At 51.9% G+C, this 17,690-nt stretch overlaps 1 protein-coding gene across 2 annotated transcripts in view; it reads right to left on the minus strand.

Moving 5' to 3' along the window:
* DAAM1 (dishevelled associated activator of morphogenesis 1) overlaps nucleotides 1-17,690 on the minus strand; it is a 56,713-nt gene that overhangs the window by 5,209 nt on the left and 33,814 nt on the right. The window contains exons 13-21 of one of the 2 annotated variants that reach the window (XM_010584177.1): nucleotides 17,528-17,690; nucleotides 17,305-17,412; nucleotides 12,307-12,336; nucleotides 10,770-10,873; nucleotides 5,223-5,307; nucleotides 4,331-4,437; nucleotides 2,509-2,597; nucleotides 2,104-2,272; nucleotides 1,241-1,348 (exon numbers count right to left, since the gene is read on the minus strand). The exon at nucleotides 17,528-17,690 is cut by the window's right edge and continues 86 nt beyond it. In XM_010584177.1, the coding sequence (XP_010582479.1) occupies nucleotides 1,241-1,348; nucleotides 2,104-2,272; nucleotides 2,509-2,597; nucleotides 4,331-4,437; nucleotides 5,223-5,307; nucleotides 10,770-10,873; nucleotides 12,307-12,336; nucleotides 17,305-17,412; nucleotides 17,528-17,690 (963 nt within the window). The remainder of the gene's footprint in view (nucleotides 1-1,240; nucleotides 1,349-2,103; nucleotides 2,273-2,508; nucleotides 2,598-4,330; nucleotides 4,438-5,222; nucleotides 5,308-10,769; nucleotides 10,874-12,306; nucleotides 12,337-17,304; nucleotides 17,413-17,527) is intronic. The other variant, XM_010584178.1, reaches the window with a different exon arrangement.

The raw sequence follows: 17,690 nt of genomic DNA on the forward strand, positions 1-17,690 counted from the left end.
AAATATTACATACGGTGTCCAGTTTAGAGCAAAATGATAACATTTTTTGGGGAAAAAAACCCTTCTATGCAGACATTTTCTTTCCCATACGTGTATCTGTACAACAGCTGCAGATACATGAGCATGAGAAAGCCGGAGCCTCCAGTGGCGAGGAGCATGCCCTGCTTAACCATGTTCTCAGCCGATGCCTATGAGCACAGCCGCCACACACTCCTCCTCGCACGCCAAGATTTGTCCTGTTGCTTTGTTTAATCCCCATGGCTGACTATTTTACATTTTAAATGTGACGATGCTTGCTTTGCACATTACAGCTCTTCCTTGGGGAGGCCGCTATCGCTACAAACGCACTTTGAAACTTGAAAGACCCTTGAGCCGCCATAAACTCTGTGCGTATTTGCCACCCCCTCTCTAAAAAGCTGCAGTTTCAAGCCCGTTTCATGTCCATGTCCAAACGCATGCTGACTGCAGAAATGTGTGATCTTTGCTGCTCAGATCCCCAAAGCAGCAAAGCCCGTAAGCTCCCGGTGAACTTTAAAACCGAAACAGAGCCTCATTGATTTCAGAGGGACTTCAGCACATACTTGAGGGCTTTGCAGAGCAACAGCAGATTCCTCCTGCACTTAAAAGTTCAGCGTGTGTTCAAGGGCTTTGCTAAACGGGGGCCTCTGCCTGCAAAGAGACAGCGGCAGCCTGCTCCGAACAGGTCACCAGGAGGCAAGCAGGGTTTAAAAGCTCCTCGCAAACACCAGAAGCTCCATGTTGGTGGTGAAACGAGGGCCAGGCAGGACCCGGAGGCAGGTGAGCCCCTCGCACCGCTGCCTGGTCCTGCCCGCGCTTGCAGGCAAAGCCTCCCTGCCACACGCAGATAAACAGCTGCCCTTTATCTGCAGCCACACCGCAACCGCTTCCTCCCGGATTACTTAACGTACCATTAGAAATTAATTAAATGCTTCTGCGGTGAGATAACAACAGGAAACGGCTGCTCCAAGCAGCTCCCCTCCCTCTCGGTCGGAGGCTCGCAGCCCTTTGCTGCAAGGGCTGAGATTTAAAGCCACCAGGTGATGTTTGCTCCTGCCTTTGGGGCTGCTCTCAGGCCAGCGTGGCCGCAGCACAGGGCCCAGCCCAGCGGTCAGGATCCGGCCAGGAGTGCGAGCAGGGGAGGGCGACACGGAAAGGCAGGCTGAAGCGAGGGGAGAGGCGCTTCCAGCATTCCTTAAGCACCACCTAAATCCCTGCTTACTTGACTTTGGCTGCCTGTGGGATGTCTCGCAGCTCCTCGTGCAGGCGGAGGACTTTGGGATATTTCTTTTCAACGATAGTGATGAGATAGTGCAGAAGGGTGATGTTCCTAGGAGAGAGGAGCGGCGAGGTCAGTGTGGTGGCACCATGGGGAGACGAGAGCTCAGTCGAAACCCCTGCTTAAATCCCAACCCTAGTAATGAATTGTTTTGGGATTTCTGCAAGGATGCTACTCGCTGCCTGTCTGGGGACACGGGATGGGTCTGTCCCAGTGCAGAGCAGCCTGGTCCCTGCAAGCAAGTGCCCTCCACAGGAGGGACCCAGGGGAGGTGACTTGAGCATCACTGTTCCCGTCCTCCGTTGTCTTTACTGATGGATGAGACCAGGCAGGTTTGAGACCTGACCCAGCTCCTCTCACTCTGTGCACGGAGCTCGGTGGGGAAGAGCAAACCAGGCGATGGCTGTGGCAGCTCAGGGGGGCTGCAGAGGGGGTTCCCATGGAGAGGAGCTGCTGGGACCCCTCCTCTGGCCACTGCGCCACAGCATGGTGGCTCTTGGCTTCTCAAAGGGGGAAAAAAGCATTTGGACGATGATCCTCCTAATCAGCCTTGGCCGCTGTTTTGCCAGCCCAGGAAGGAAAGCCCCCATCAATCCCCCTGCTGATCTGCAGCTTGGCTTCCCTCGAAATCTGTCCTGCTCAAAAAATGGATGCTTGCAGTATCAGATGCACCAGATGGGGCAGCAGGAGGGAGGGGACTGCTCCCACCTACCCACATCCCAGAGGCAACGCTAATGGCCCCTCCATTCTCCCAACAACCCTGGGGCCCATGGACACTACCAAGGGCAAGGGCAGGGGCTGCTCACTTGTCAATGCTGGACTTGGTGTCCGCGATCTTGTTGAGGCTGGAGATCTTAAACCCGAAGGCGTTGCCCCTCTGGCCCTTGTTCATGTAGTTCCCGAAGGCCAGGACCACCTCTAAGAGCTGCTGGAGGCTGCTGCTCTGCAGCACTGCCTTGGAGCCGGCACGGATGGCTGAAAGCAGAGAGGTATGGGACATTACCCCCTGCCACGACAGCACACCAGTCCCCTTTTCTTGCAGCAACCCCCTCAGTGCCCCCATGACCAAAGAGTGACCACCAAGTCCCTCCTTTCCCCTGTGTCACTGCAACCTCCACGCAGACCAGGCTCGCCCTGGCACGGAGGGATGCTCCTCCTATGAGCGCTCCTTGTGCCGGCACAGAGCCCCCTTAGCAGGTCTGGTCACTTGCCTTCCACCTTGGGTTTGACTTCTGCAACTCTCTCTGCAAACTTCTTCTTGAAGTAGAGGGACTGCAGCCTTTGCTGATAATGGTTTATCCTGGAAAAAAAATAGAGGTGCAGGTTGAGCTTTGCTTCCTCCAGGAAGAGGTCTTGCTCTGCTGCTCACAGCTGTGCTTACAAAGCACGTTTGAACCACAGCGATTAAAAAATAATGACCGCATTTCTCCCTGAAACTATGCTGAGGTGGTAAAAAATGACAACTGAAACTACAGCTGTCCTGCAGTGGATCCAGGTGGGCTCTTAAGCACATGCTTAAGCCTATCCTTAATTCAGCATGTTCAACAAGTGCACTTTTACACCCTATTGCTATGAACAAACAGTTCTTTTACAACCACTCCTTAACAAAGATGCTAATGAGGTCTGGTTTCCCAATGGCTTTGTGATGAGCTGCAGCTGGACACAGGCACACCAACTACCAGCACTAACAAAACTGGACCTTCAGATCCTCAAAATGATGGCCTGGGAAGCCACCAACACAGCCCAATCCAGCCCTTTCGTGGGCAAGTTAGGGATGGCTCTGCTCCTGTCAGTTGTATTTAGGCTAAACACGATCTCACTTGTACGCAAATGGCAGTCTGATTTGAGTCATTTGGACCAAGGACCCATGGGAGACAGACAAGGCCATGGGCTACGCTGTCGTTGTGCTAATCAGAGGTGACAGAGACATCACACTCAGTTACAGACCACAGGGCAAATTAAAAAGCTGTGCCAGAAATCAAGGAAAATATTTGCATCGGCACATTGTGCTTTCCAAAAGATTAAGGCATGGGAGCAACACTTGGGCAAGAGACTGTGAAGAAGAAAGGTGACTTGTGATAGGAAAGCTAATTCTGAGCATCTTCCAGCCCCGAGGGCTCAGGTCTGAACTTCACAGCTCTGTGCTGCCTGTCTTTGACACTCAGCAACTACACGGTGCAGCGCCCCGGTGTTCCTTGGCGCATTTCTCAGGGAGGACAGGAGTGTTTCTATTTTTGATCTCCCAGTACAATCTCAGATGTAAAACTCACTGACTTTGCAAACAAGTAACTTGCTTGAAGTTCAGCTAAGAAATGCAAAGAGCTCAATACTCAGTTGGATTTAAATAAGGAGCTTCAAGATTTTAAACCAGCACCTCTAGAGGATGTGCATGCAAAAGATAAGGTTATTCATCCCTGAAGACTTCTAAGTCTTAAACGATTGCTACCAGGAGCAGGAAGAAATGACATTTGCTTTCCGTCTCATATACTCTCAGGAGCCCCAGGGACAAGTCATTCCTGAGGTGAAGAGTGGGACTCATCTACACAGCAGGGCAAAATTTACATACATCAGTCTTCAGTATTCATAAGGATATGTTCCTGGGAAAGGGAAAGGAGCACTGTGTTACCATTCAAACAGCACTTCCCACCTGGGCCATGATGCAGATGATGCAGTCTTTTGCAGAGTTGTGCCAGACTGAGCTTTTCTCCCCCGAATGAGAGGGGAAATGTGTCGGGACATGACCTGGGAAGCCAACTCCTCTCTCCAGACAGTCCATATCCCCAAACCTCCCCCCTGCTCTGTTCAGCTGCTGCTTGTCTGGGACACGCAACCCTGATTTTAGGAGCACAGCATCTTGAGCAATCCTTATGGGTGGGAGCACCTTGCTTGCCCTCCTGTCCGTTTAGCCCACTCATTTCTTGATGTAAAAAACAGTAAGCAGGGCTTATTTCCCAACCAGGCTCCATGAAACAGCCACCTCGTGACCAGCCCGTGCAGCCACTGGCCAAAACCCGTGTCTCCTGGGCCACCAACCTGCTCATTTCGAAGAGGAACCGGTCAGCCTTGGCCATGCGGTCCAGCTCGTGCTTATGCTCTTCCAGCAGGTCAATGTCACCCTTTTCAGGAACAAACTTCAGGAGCTAAACAAGGGAAAGCACACTGGTGGACATGAGGTCCATGCAGTTTTTCAGGAGCAAAATGGTGATTTATTTACTTGAATCTACTACCTGTTCAGCATGTACAGACAGTGACCCCAAGGCACCTGTGAAATAAGTGTTATCGCTGTCCCTGTGACCTTCCTCCCATTACTCCATCAAATTAGTGCCTCTTGCTTCTGCCCTGCCATCACTCTGGTTTTACAACAGATGTACTATGTCTGCTCCAAGGAGGTTTCGACATCAGCTCTGCCAGAGATGTCAGGGACTCTCATTTGCTGCAATCTACCTATTTGCAGATGGAAATTTTGTGCAATGAATCCTCCCATGTCTCTGCTGAAAGCGCAATTACCGGCTCAGCTTTAAGGACAGGTGAATAATATGCTTCCAAAGGGATTCAGAGGCTGTAAGAAATGGGATTCCCTTTTTGAGGACTGTACAAACGCTGAACAAGCTTTCAAAAATAAACGTCCACCAAGCACGAACTTCAAGCCGCAACCACAAAATGGGCAACTGGCCCAGCCTCGGGGTCCCAGGGCAGACCCGGGTACAGGCACGGCGTGTGGAGGCCATGCTGCTCCTGGTGCTGATACTACGACCGAGCTGCTTTCCTGCTGCTCCAGCCCACTTGGGTGGTTTTTCAACATGCAGTTGGTAAATAATTTGGGGCCCTGACACAATTCTTGAAGCTGCAGTTTGGTCCCAAGCGCCTTGCACAGCGTGGTCTCAGCATGAGGCAACCACGGAGGAGCATGAGACATGTTGCCCACCTGCTCCAGCATGTCTTTTGGGAGGTCCTCCTGCTCGTCCATCGTCAAAATCGCTCGTTTGATCTCCTCATTCGAGAGTTTCAGCCTGGAAGGTGGAGGGGAAGAAGAGTTATTCCCAGCCCAGCCAACAGGCAAGGTTCAGGAGCATTTCCTTACACATCCATGCAACATGAACCGCTCAAGTCCCGGCCAGCAGCAGCATCACAAATAACACTATACAGCGTGTTATGAAGAAGGATGTGTGAGAAATGTGGTAGGACCGTGCTCTGCCAAGGCACAGCACAGAGCAGCCCTGGCCCCGCTGCCAACGGGGGGTCAAACCCCACCGGCAAATTCCCTCTCCCCGCACCGCAGCTGCCATCCCCTGTTTTATAGTATTTTATATATGTATTCTATGGAGTATATTATACATGTATTCAAAATAGATAACTTTTCTATGTAACTCTGGCCTGTAGCAATGCTGCTCCTGCAGTGCCAGCATCCATGAGGGCCACGGAGTCAGTGGTGGTCATGCTCCCCGTCAGCAGCACAGCCCAGCTCAGCACTGCTCCTTGAACCCATCGCCACAACCCCTAAGGAAAATTTGGCCAATTTCTGCTGCTTTTCTTGGATTTGAACATTGCCTCCCCCACCTGCTTTTGGTTGGAGTCTCCCTCTAGGAAGAAAGAGGAAGAAACCCAAAATTTGGGGAAATGGCTGCTCAGCATTGCAGGAAACCCATCAGGGGTTTTTTTGGAGGGGTGGGGATTCAATGTCCTTCAAAGTGTAACAGGTTGGAAACCAGCCCCCACCTCCACCTTTTTCTTCCTTCACTTCACGTAACAGGAATTGAAGATGTAGCCTCAAATTGGAGATTTCTAAAAACACAGACCGTTGTATCACAACAAGCAACAACAGGCTGGTCTGCCCCCAGCAGCTTGCCCTGATCTGAGGCAATCGATAGATAGAAAGATGCCCTCAGCTCTTCCTGGGCTAAAGCAGCCATTAATTACAGTTTAATACGTCTGCAGCACTCCCTGTGACCACTCCCTGCAATTACTTTGATTGCAAAACCACACATATTTTTCTTCATGTTTTTGCATTGTGGTTGATAAAATAATCTAAATGCAAAAGAGGGAAAGCCCGGAAACTCCTGCAACTCTGTCTGCCAATACCCTATCCGTTGCCCAGCTTGCAGCGATGGTTAAAGCCATTGCAATAGGTAGTTTAAAAAAAAAATAATCCCCTGTTCTTGCGTGCAGGGAAAAGTTGCGTAGTTGAAAAGACCCATTGGTGGGCTTTAAAGAAACTGATCGCCTCAGTCTCGGTGATCAGAGCTGCCAAGGGATGCTGAAATGCTGGATGTGGCTCAAAGGAACAAGCTGAAACAGAAACACATCCTATCGCGCGATGTGAGAGCTTGTGTCAACCTGATCAGCAGATCAAAAAGAAGATCGGGAGCTGACTTGATCACTGCAAGTAATTAAACGAGGAGGGTATTTTTCATCCTGGCATCTCTTCAGGGAGCAGACTGAGACTGTAGAGCTGGATTTTAGAAGATGAAGCTGAAGCAGGAAGGGTGCTGGTCTCTAAGGCCAGGGTAGCAAGAGCTTGGTTTAGCCTGAAATCTTTTGCTCAAGACCTGAAGTGAAGGATTAGCTTTATCGAGGCTGGTGGATCTTACAGACCCGGCAAGTAAATATTTGTTCCTTATGAGCTGATGTTTCTCATCCCATACCCAGTCCTCTCTCACCTCCTTCTCGAGGGAGCCTCCCAAAAGAGGGTTTGTTAAACAAGGAGTGAGTTAAAATCTCACCTCAGCCAGGGGAGGAAGCACAAAGGCTGCGCTGAGCAGCGGCCAGGACAATTGCTAGGGTGGCCTCACAAGGAGCAAACCCGATCCATGAAAAACGTCCCCTCTGATGCTCGCAGTGATGAGCAGACACGTCCTGGAGACACCCTACCTGTCCTGCACAAGGGCAGTGGACGGGATGGACATGACTTGAGGTGGGATATGAAGCTGCAGGAGGGCTCCTTTTACACCCAAGCAGTGACACCAGAGCTCGGACCGCCAACAAATGTCACATCGGTCCCCACCCCGGTGAAAAGCAGACACTGGCTGGGTTTGGACATTTGGGGGATCCCTGGGAGGGAAAAATGCTCCTGGGAGAAGGGGGCAGGTAGGCAGCTACCCCTCATCAAAAGCCAAAGTGAACACCTAAATGATTGTCTCCAGGAGGGTGGTGAAAGATGAGGGTGACTTTTGTAAGCCCTGCTCATTAAAAGCAAAGTCAATAATAGAATATATTTAAAAAAAAAAAAAAAAAAAGCTGAAAAAACTTTTCTCAGGAATCATCAAAACCCAGTGCCAAGAACAAGAGCCTGCCCCGGCACCGGCAGAGAGCAAGCGCAGGGCGCCAGAAGAAAACAGCTTCTCAGACAATTTGATGGGAAAGGGGCCAGTGAAAGCTAGAAGCTTATCTATAACTACAATAATTATCATTGTTGGCAGCAGCTGTCGAACGCGAGCCGTCTGAGAGGAACGGGGTCACAGGACTTGCTGTCACAGGGATTTAAAGCCAGCAGCCCGCCGATGCAAAGTGACAGCTCGCCAGCCTGACAAGCGCGGAGCTATTTTGCGTGGCTTTTGTAGAGTCCCGCGAAGGACGTAATAAGTGTGAAGGGGAAAAATGAATTCTGCCGGGAAAGGGACGCGCCCTCTTGAAAAGCCACATTCATTTGAGAAAAAATGCTCCACGCCGCCTCGCTGGAGAGAGGAATCAAACGAGCCATTCACTGCCAGTATAGGCAGAAAGCAAGAGCAAGGGTTTGATTTGCATCTTGCAGAACGCAGTGCTAAATATACACATGTACACAGGGAGCAAAAGCAAGGACATGATGGGTTCACAGAGGGAGACCTGATAATGCACTGACATTGGCAAAGCATTCTCCAAAAAAAAAAGAAGAAAAAAAGCAAGTGTTAAAAATATTCTTGTGCTGCACTACAAGCCAGAGGAAAATCCAGTGATCTCACTGCACAGTAATTTCTCCCAAAGCAAGGGAAACAGGCAAAAAAATAAATCTACAGAGAGAGATAAAGTATCTCGCTGGCCGTAATCTTTCCACGCTGCAAGCCAGACAATGCCTGGTGAGCTTACAAACGTCTGGGCTAAATCAGGGGCCAAGCTCGCAGGTCCTTTCACATGTGAAAGTCTGCTCGTCCCTGTGGTGGCCGCATGAGCGAGGCAGGAGAGCAGTAGCCTGGCTGCAGCGAGCCACCCTGCGAGACCAGTCCCTTTGCAATGCTGGGATCAGGGACCTGCTGCTCTGCCCAGCTTAGGGATGGGCAAAGATGGAAGGGTTTGCCCAAGGTCACACGGAGTCTGCTAGAGATGCAGGGGCTGGACCTGAGCCTGCCAGCAGGATGCTTGGGCTTCGTCCTGACACTGCCCTTCCTTTTAGCCACTTGGCATCAAGAGTAAATCGCCCAAAGGGATTTTGGGGAAACTTGATTGCGGTCCCTTGCAGAAATGGGGGAAGGGGCAGCTTTGGTTGCTGCTGCTGCAGTGCTAGAGAAATGTCTTGCCCAGCTGGCCCCTCTGTCATAGAATCATAGAATCATTTAGGTTGGAAAAGACCTTCAAGATCATCAAGTCCAACCACCAACCATGCCCACTAAACCATGTCCTGAAGTACCCCGTCTACTTGCTTTTTGAATACCTCCAGGGATGGTGACTCAACCACTTCCCTGGGCAGCCTGGGAACATCACTGGACAAACCCCAAAGCACCTCCAAAGCAGCGGCCGGCACAAGCCACTGCTCCCCCAGAGCCACTCGTCCCCATAGGGCCCCGATGCTGTGGGACGTGCATGGGAAAAGCTGGATGAGAGGCCTGGGGACCACCCTGCCGGGCAGGTCTGATCCCGCTTCTCCCCTAGGAAATGACCCAAAGGGGAGGGCAGACAAGGCAGCGGCCTCTGTGTTGCCCTTTTTGTGGGATTAATTACTGGCGACTCATTTCCAGCCATCGCTTTCTTGGAAGAGAAACGTTTGCTGGTGAGATGAAATTTGAAATTAGGACCTTTACTCAGTAAGACATGCAAGATGTCTTTGAAGTTAAGCGCTTGGGTAGCTCCCCTTCCCACCAAAGGGGCTATTTATGTGCTTAACTTTCAATTATACACTTAAACCTCTGGCTGAATTACACCTAACCCCACTCTGACTACGCTCAGCTTAAGTACTCCGGGGAGCAGCCAAGCCAGTGCCCCAAATCCCATCGCTTTACTTGCTAATAGCTGGCTGCCATAGACGTACTCATTTGCCTGCTGCTTTAAACTCTGCTTTCATCGTCATCCTTTTTATTTGGACAGCTAGGAAATACGAAAATCCCCAGAAGCAACCCAGAGCAGAAACGGCCATAAACACAGCAATTTTACCACTGAATGCTGCAGCTCATGGCTCGCTGCACTCATCGCTCCCGCTGCCTGCGGGGTGGCAGACCACCTCTGGGAGAGCTTGAAGAAGCACCAGGGACCACGAGTTATCCACCCAGAGGGTTTTTTTTGCAAGCATCAGCCTCTGTATGCTTTCCAGGGAAGGAAACCAGCTGGGCTTCCCAGGCAAGGCACCGGCTCCGCTGACCCACGGTCCAGGAAAACACAGAATTTGGGCACCACGGCTGCAAGCCCAACCTGCCAGCGATGCTGCTCCATCCCAGCTGGTCCTGGGTGGCATAAAAGCTTCTGTCCTTCCAGGCAGCAGAGCGAATATTTCTGAATGGAGCTATATTTGACTGCTGTTGGGATTTTTTTTTTTTCTGGGTGAGTCAGAAAAAAGTGGCATTTTCTGCTGCTGTTTGTTTTTTTTTCTTTTTTTTTAAAGTAGCTACGCTGATAGTTGATCCTTTCAGACCGCCACAGCCTGGCTTCTCCTTTCTCAGGAGTCAGTCTTACTGGTGTAGTTTATCTTGCCAAAAAAGGCCCTTTTTATCCTCTTGGCAGCAAGCCGGGGATGGGATTAAATTGCTGGTAGCAGTGCTAAGCCCGCCTGGTGAGGGGCGTGCAGAGGCTGTCACCCCAGCAGGGCTGGGCAGCTGGAAGAGAGGGACATCCCCTTCCCAAAATCCAGATGTGGCACAGGACAGCCGCGCAGGCAGCCAGGCCCTGGCCGAATTACGGTGCCGCTCCCCGCACCCTGCCGATACCCAGCCTAACAGAGACCCTCTTCATCTGCCATCAAAAAGCAAACAAAACCCAGGCTGAGGAAGATAAGAGGTGACCTCACCCCCCCTCCCACCCCTTATACAGGCTCACTGGGTACCCCAGCCCCTCTGGGGCTTTTCCAGGGACACTGAATTGCCACATACCCGGTTAATTGCATCTCCTCCCTGTGCCACCCCGCTACAAATGGTGTAAGGCTATAGCTGGGTTCAGGTGTCGCTGGCTCTCCTCCCGCACTGGTTCCTGTCATTAAACCCCCCTCCCAGGGATGAGGAGCACCCCCCAGAGCCCAGGGCAGGGTATCAAGCATCCCCCCACTCCCCAGAGGACGACAAGGCATTAACCATACCTGGAGAGAAGGATATTGCAATTCTGAGCTCTCCGGCCATCTATGACCGAAAGTTCCTTGACTTTATGCCGGGAACTCAAAGTGTCATCGATAGCATCTTCCTTCTACAAAAAAACAAGGGAAAAAAAAAAAAAGAAAGCCTGGAGAAAAGCCATGGAGAAGCAAAGACATTTAGTACTCTCTGGAAATAGCAGCGTGATACACAGTGGGCCCCCATTAATCAGGAGTGTCACCATGGGTTACGGGTAAAACCCATCGCCTGTAACTGAAACACAGTAAGTCATTTCATAAACCAGAGCTGGCTTTGAAGCCACTGGTTAGAAATGTAAATATTTTCTCAGACAGGGAAGATTTAAAAATCTGCAAACACATAGGCGCTGCTGAATAAATAAAGCCGGGCTTTCTTAGCATACATATTTGTGATACTTCATTAAATCCTCGCATGAAATATTTCATTACGGGCTACTGCACACACTCAGCATCACTCTTGTTCTTCACCCCTGCTCCAAACATCTGCAGTCGCCCTTCACGCATCAGTCCTCCCGAGCAAGCTAACCAATACAAGGTACCAGACTTGCAAACGCAACCTGCAGCATTTGCTGCTCTTTTGGTGAAATTCTCCCCAAATAAGGGATTTGAAAGCAGGAATCAGTGTGGCATAAGCACCTACATCTCCTAAGCAGCTGAAATACATTACCTTCAAATGACCAACAATATATCAAATTGCGGTTGTGGGTGAATGGACAGATCTACATAACAGCAATTTTGCAGGGTTGCCCAAGGGGTTCATGTTGCCCCCGGTTTTAAGTTACCATATCACACGTTTTAGTAAGGTTAATCAATTAAAAGCCAGCTATTCAATCCTTCTGCAAGGAACACAACCCGGAGCTGCAAGGTGCCACGCACTACGGATCCGCACTAAATGTCCATGAGCGTAAGAGACCTGGCACACAGCCACCGCACGGGTTGAGAGTGAGCACAAAAGTTCCCATTTTTTTACTCTTTTTCTTGTTTGAATGAGAAAAAAAAAAAAACAAACAGCTATAAGAAGCGGGAAGCTGCTGGGATGGGTGGTGCAGAGCGAAGGCAGCAGCAGGTGAAGGAAGGTGAGCCCCAAGTCACCTACCAGCCGCTGCCCCTCTCGTGTGCCTTGCCTGCTCTGACCACACCAAAACAGAGGGCTTCAACCCACAGGTACAAGTTTATCTAGTTCCATGTTTTGACAAGCAAAAATGCTCAGGCGTAGGAGCTTCTCTGTGTTAAGCTGCATCTGAAAATTTAACCCCTGGACTCGGATGTTGGCTTCAATGTCCGACCAGACAGCAGAAAGGGCAGCTTCTTACTTACCAGCCTCCCCAGCATCAACTTTCAAGCTGCTCCTCCTGGTGATCTTTGTACCTCTCCGATTTAAAGCCCACTTTGCCGCGTGTTAACCCCCCCCGGCAGCAGCACGGCGTGCGTCCCCCGTGTCCCCAGCCCCGCGCTCGCCCTGCCCTCACCGCTCGCAGGCGCCGAGCTCCTGCGGATGCTCGCTTACCTGTCTGGAGTTACCGTTCACAAAGAAGTCCTACGGCCATAGCAGAAGCATGGAAAAAGGCAGTAAAAACACATGCAGTTCAGTGATCTCCGTGAAACCAAAAGGAATCGAAGCACAGACAAGGGGAGGGTGCAATACGGGGCGGGGGGGGCTTGGCAGCACGGGGAGGCACTCGGGGTCTGCCAGCGCCGAAATAGGGGGGATGGACGTGAAAACGCGGTGAGGATTGAAGGATGTGCAAGGATGGATCAGGCCAAGGTGCTGCTGCGTGGGACGAGGTGGGAGGACGCTGGCCAAGCCCTGCCACCGCTCTGCGCGAGAGTCGGCGAGCGCTGGCCCAAAGGCACAGCACCGCTCAGCCCGCCGTGCCGGGGAAGGAAATTGCTAGTTTTTACAAATCTGAGGGACTGAAATGCCAACGTGACTGCCAGGAAAAACAGGGCTTTCAAGTGGAAATAACGAGAGGCTCATCCCGGAGCAAATCTGGCCGCAGCAAAACTTTACCATTTGCCATGGCAACACGTTTCCCCTCGGCTTCTCCTCCGACAAGGACAACCTCCCTTCTCCAGGGCTCGGCAGCCTGGCTGAATGCCACCCTGATGCCCCACTGGTGCTGTGCTCCTCCAAAGACCTGGTTGTCCTGCTGGGCTCCCCCCACCAGACTGGAAGCATGTGCAGCAAAGCCGGCATCATACATGTGTGCACACACACACACAGACAGAAGTTTTCCCTCATTCCCTGGGCTGCATCTTATTTTTTTTTTTTTTGCACTTGGCTCAAGAGACCTCCGTGCGTGGGGAGGGAGGTTTCAAAGGTGCATAAATGGTTGGGTTGTTTTTTTTTTTAAAAAGGGAAGGCAGGCAGTGAGTGGAAGGGGTGGATGGGTCCAAATGCTGTTGGTTTACAAAGGCATTTCCCTCCAGCTCCTCCACGCAGAGCTGACTGATGACCCATGTGCCTGGTTTGAGTTGGTCATCCCCAAACACAGCCCCATCACTGCTGCCTTTTTAGAGGAAACCTTGTTTATGTGGGTTTCCCCCCGACCAGCTGTCGAGGCTAGATCAGCCCAGGACCCACACGTGGCTCTGGGCAGGAGGATGGGAAAGGGCTCCGATAGATGCCACCGAAAACCTGGGCCTGGGGAACCAGCACCCGCCGGGGGCTGAGCTGCGCCAATCGCAAGGCCCGTGGCTAAAAATCGATGTGTCAGGCTGTCCTCGAGCCCCCAGAAACACTGTGGCCAACTAGCAGAACAAGATGTGCCAGGGGGCAAAGAAATATCAGCCAAGAAAAGGAGCGACAGACCCTTTCTTCAGCGTGAGGGATGGGTGCCCATGGCTGTGTTACGGGCACCCCGGCGTAGTGCTGAGCGGTTCCTCGAGGCAGCATTGCACCCGTCTGTGTAGACACACGTGTCGAAGAGCTGCCATGACCATCCCCAGGAGCAGACCTCCGGCAATGCCACCACATCGGGGGCTTTGCAAGGAAATGGGGACCTGCAGACCCTGAGTAAGGACACCCAAGCTGCCACTGCTGTACTTCAGGGAGGTCAGATGAAAAACTGTACGATTTAGCTGTACGTGAGGCTGTTGCAAAGGCAGAATTTAACTCTGTGGATCATTTAAGGTTGAGGATCAGTGTTTCATAAAGTAACCTCTTCCCAGCAGGCTCCTTTGTGGGACAGGCACAAACCACACCCACAAGCTGCAATGGGTATCTTCTTGTTCATTTAACTGGCCCTTGATTAGGAAGCCTTCGTTCCATCCCAATGCCCAGACCTGCCCCACGATGCTCAGACCAGCTCCACACTGCTGGAGAGGAGAAGGACATGGTGGTCCTCCTGCAGTCTCCTGCTCTGGGAGAGGGATGGCTCCTCATGCATTAAGGTAGAGAAAAGGCTTGTTACAAAAACCCTCCCTCTCTGCCTCAAACCAGCCTCATCCCTGCCCCTTTCCCTTGCACGAACTGTGATCCAGCCTCTGCTGCGGGATGGCGGTGTAAGAAGGACTAGCTTTAAATCTGTCACCATCCCCACAAACATTCTCCGCTCCTGTTGCCCCTGGCCCCTGCACAGGTCACTTGCTTGCACGGAGGAGCTGGAGGCTTTTCTTCTTTCATCCTTTTTTGGGAGATGAATTCTTTCCCGGCTCACTGCTAAGCCCCTGGTTCAACAACACCTATTTTTTCCACTTGGCCCTGGCTTTTACATCACTCACCACTGCGGAACCTGCCAGGACTGCCCCAGCCGTGGCACTGCCACTTAATCAGCATCACTCCCAGCCTCTTCCCCTTGCAGGCTCTCAAAACATCCCCTACGGAGGAGATGCAGAGCCCTCTGTAGCACATCTAAGCTCTGATGGCCCTAGACTTGTTTTTCTTCATCACCGCATACACATCCTTAAGCAGCTACCCCTGGTCCTGCTGCGTCCTCACACCACAGCCTGAAACACAGAGCTCCTGTTGGTTTTTCTGGTATATCTAGCAAGATTGGTAAATGCTGGTATTATGTATAGCTGCGGGGATGAGCCTTTCTCTGGGGACAGGGACATCTGCAGAGCATCGGTGGGGAGGATGGGGAGAATATGGGCTCTCCCGACAGCTCTGGGCAAGCATCCGTGCTTCGCTCAGCACGGGGCAAGGATGGTCCCAGGCTGAGCCCCAGGAAGCCCAGAGGGCTCCTGTCCTCCCCGCGTGGAAAGGGCCTTTCCTGAGAGCTGCAGAGCTCGCTTTATAGCTTGTGTTTACGTTCCAGCTTGTGACGTGGGATAAGCATTTAAAGAGATGCTTAAAATTAAGTACATCATCAAGTCTTGGGTCTGTGCACTACTTAGGGATTCCCAGGCACTATGGTAATAAAAATAGGCAAGTCCCATCAACAGCAGCTCCGCAACAGCTACTCGTGGGGGGTCTGAGAGCTCTCTGCACCGTGCACACCTCTACACGCTGCTCCCAAACCCTGCTGGGGTGCCGGCCACAGTGAGGTACCACCCGGCCATGCGATTTTGGAGCCCCGGTGTGCTCAGGGGGGCAGGCAGGGCAGGCAGCCCCTGATGTCCCACGTTGTGTCTGAGGACAAGTGAGAGGTGCGATCACCAAGGAAGTGATTTTCAACCAAGGGCTCAAGACGGGGAGCAGCGAGGAGAAATCCCTACTCCTCCACTGCTTGCTCAGAACAGAAACCAACTTTTTCTAGAGCTCAAAACCGCTGCGAATTATTAAGGCATTAGTTCATCATCCTTCCCTGCAGGGGACAGGCGATTCGCATGGAGGTCCCCCAGCCCCACACCGTATGTGAAGTGCCCCGTGGTGCGTGTGTTATCTCAAGGAGTGTCACTAACCCCACGTGCTGGTGCGTGCTGTCTGCAGAGCCGTGCTGCCGGCAACGCTGGGACACACAGCCAGGCACCCCCTCCCCACGCTGGAACTGCACGTGGGGGCACCCTGGGGACCTGCAGGTCAGCAATCATGTGCCTTCAGGTCCAGGGGGGATGTATCCCATCACTTAACTCACACAAACCGGTGCTACCATGAAGGCTAGATGAGCCACAAGGAACTCATGCGTCATGCTCCCATGGGTGGCTCCAGCCCCAGCAGCATCTCAACAGGTAAGCTTTCACCTCCTCTTTCCCAATCTCCCTTCCAGATGCTCTCGCAGCATCTTCTGCCAGTCCCACCCCAGTCTCTGGCTCCCAGATTCAGCTCCATCTTGGTCCTCATCCCATCTGGGGTGAAAGCCCGTGTCACAGAGCTCCTTGCACCATCTCCCCCTTCTTGCTGGCGCTGAACCTAACCAGCTGCTTCACCCAGCAGGATCTCGGCCAAGCCAAATTATATTTAAATTCCTGCCTGGCAATAATCCGCAGCACACCAGGTGATTCACAGACTCAGGCAGGCAAGCCAGAGGGCGAACTGTCCCGCTGACACACCAGGTTTCTATTCTTGCTTCTCTTCCATTTTCACCTTGTCTGCAGACATGCCCTTCAGTAGGCATGAGTCAAGCTCCAAAAATGCTGGGGGATAGAGCCAGCACTGTGGTCACCTATTCCCGAAACACACCGGGGCAGCACATACTTCTGATGGGTTACTGTTGATATTTGCCCTGCTCTAATCCACGCTGATCTCTCCCTCAATTAGCCTCTGGAAGAGATTAAACTCTCACGTTGTCTAAGGAGCTTATGTGTCAGGTCCACTCCTTCCTGGTACCGTCCCTCTGCCTGAGCCTGGCAAGAAGAGGACAACCTGTCCTCTCCTCCCAGCAACGCAGCCAGACGCTCAGCAGGTAAACATGACTTTTTCAGCCTCTCCCCTTGCTTTTTCTCCTGCCTTCTCAAAAAAATTGCTTTTGCCCGTCGTGGTCCTGCCTGGGGTAAAACAAGTGTCTAATTTTCTTCGTGGGCTTTGATGCCTTCCAAAGTGGGGCCATATTGCTTGAGCAGGAGATTAAAAAGCAGAGACTTTTGCCTGCAGTGTCATTATTTTGGTTTGGGATTTGCTTTTTTGTTCAAAGCTCACATTTTGCTCTGGGCTCACTACAAAAATAAAAGAAGAGATCCACCCATGGTAGATGTGGGCAAAACTTAGTCCTTCTTGGCCAGAGAGGGATAGAAATTTTCCACCCAATACGGAGACACGAAGCAGTTGCTGTTAAGAGCGATCCAAAAATATTACCCAACTGTGGTCACATCTGGGGGCTATTTTCATACATTCCCTGTCTCTTTTTTTTTTTTGTTTTCTTTTGTAATCCATCTTCATGACACACGTAGTCAGGTGTGTGGGCAGGGGCGAACTCAGGCACTCTGAGCTGTGAACGGCCACTTCAATGCAAAAGGCACTGGCATACGGATGAGAGGATAAAGCAGATCAAATCAATCTGCGAAACATGGTGTTGGTATGAAATAATGATGGGAGATGTGTTTTGAGACCACAGGTGAAACCCCGCGACCTCGTAACGGCGGCACCTTGCCCAGATCCCCGCGTGCGCCCCGGGCCAGCCGTTACCTGCTGTCTTTGGTAGGCGGAGAATGTCCTTTCCAGGTCTTCGAGATCCAGGATTTTGAACACTTTTGCATCATCTATGTCGGTCCACACGGTGCCTGCCAGCTTGTTCTGCAAGACAGAAGGAGCATTGCAGGTTGGGGGTCCCCTGCCCACCTACCCTTACATCACCGGCTGGCCGTCCGGCACACTCCGGTTTCCCTGCCCGAATTATTTCCCGGCTTACCTCTGGCAGCTTGGACCAGTTGAAGGACTTGAGGGCGTTTGTCGGCTGTGGGATGCTCTTCTTCTTGAGGGCCAAGCCCAGAGGTGCTCCGGGGGGAGGCATCACCCCATCCAGGGGTGGGGGTCCAGGGGGGGGTGGGGGACCACCTGGAGGCGGGGGGGGG

The sequence above is a fragment of the Haliaeetus leucocephalus genome, unplaced genomic scaffold, assembly GCF_000737465.1.
Source record: "Haliaeetus leucocephalus isolate CR32 unplaced genomic scaffold, Haliaeetus_leucocephalus-4.0 Scaffold944, whole genome shotgun sequence".
NCBI lineage: Eukaryota > Metazoa > Chordata > Aves > Accipitriformes > Accipitridae > Haliaeetus > Haliaeetus leucocephalus.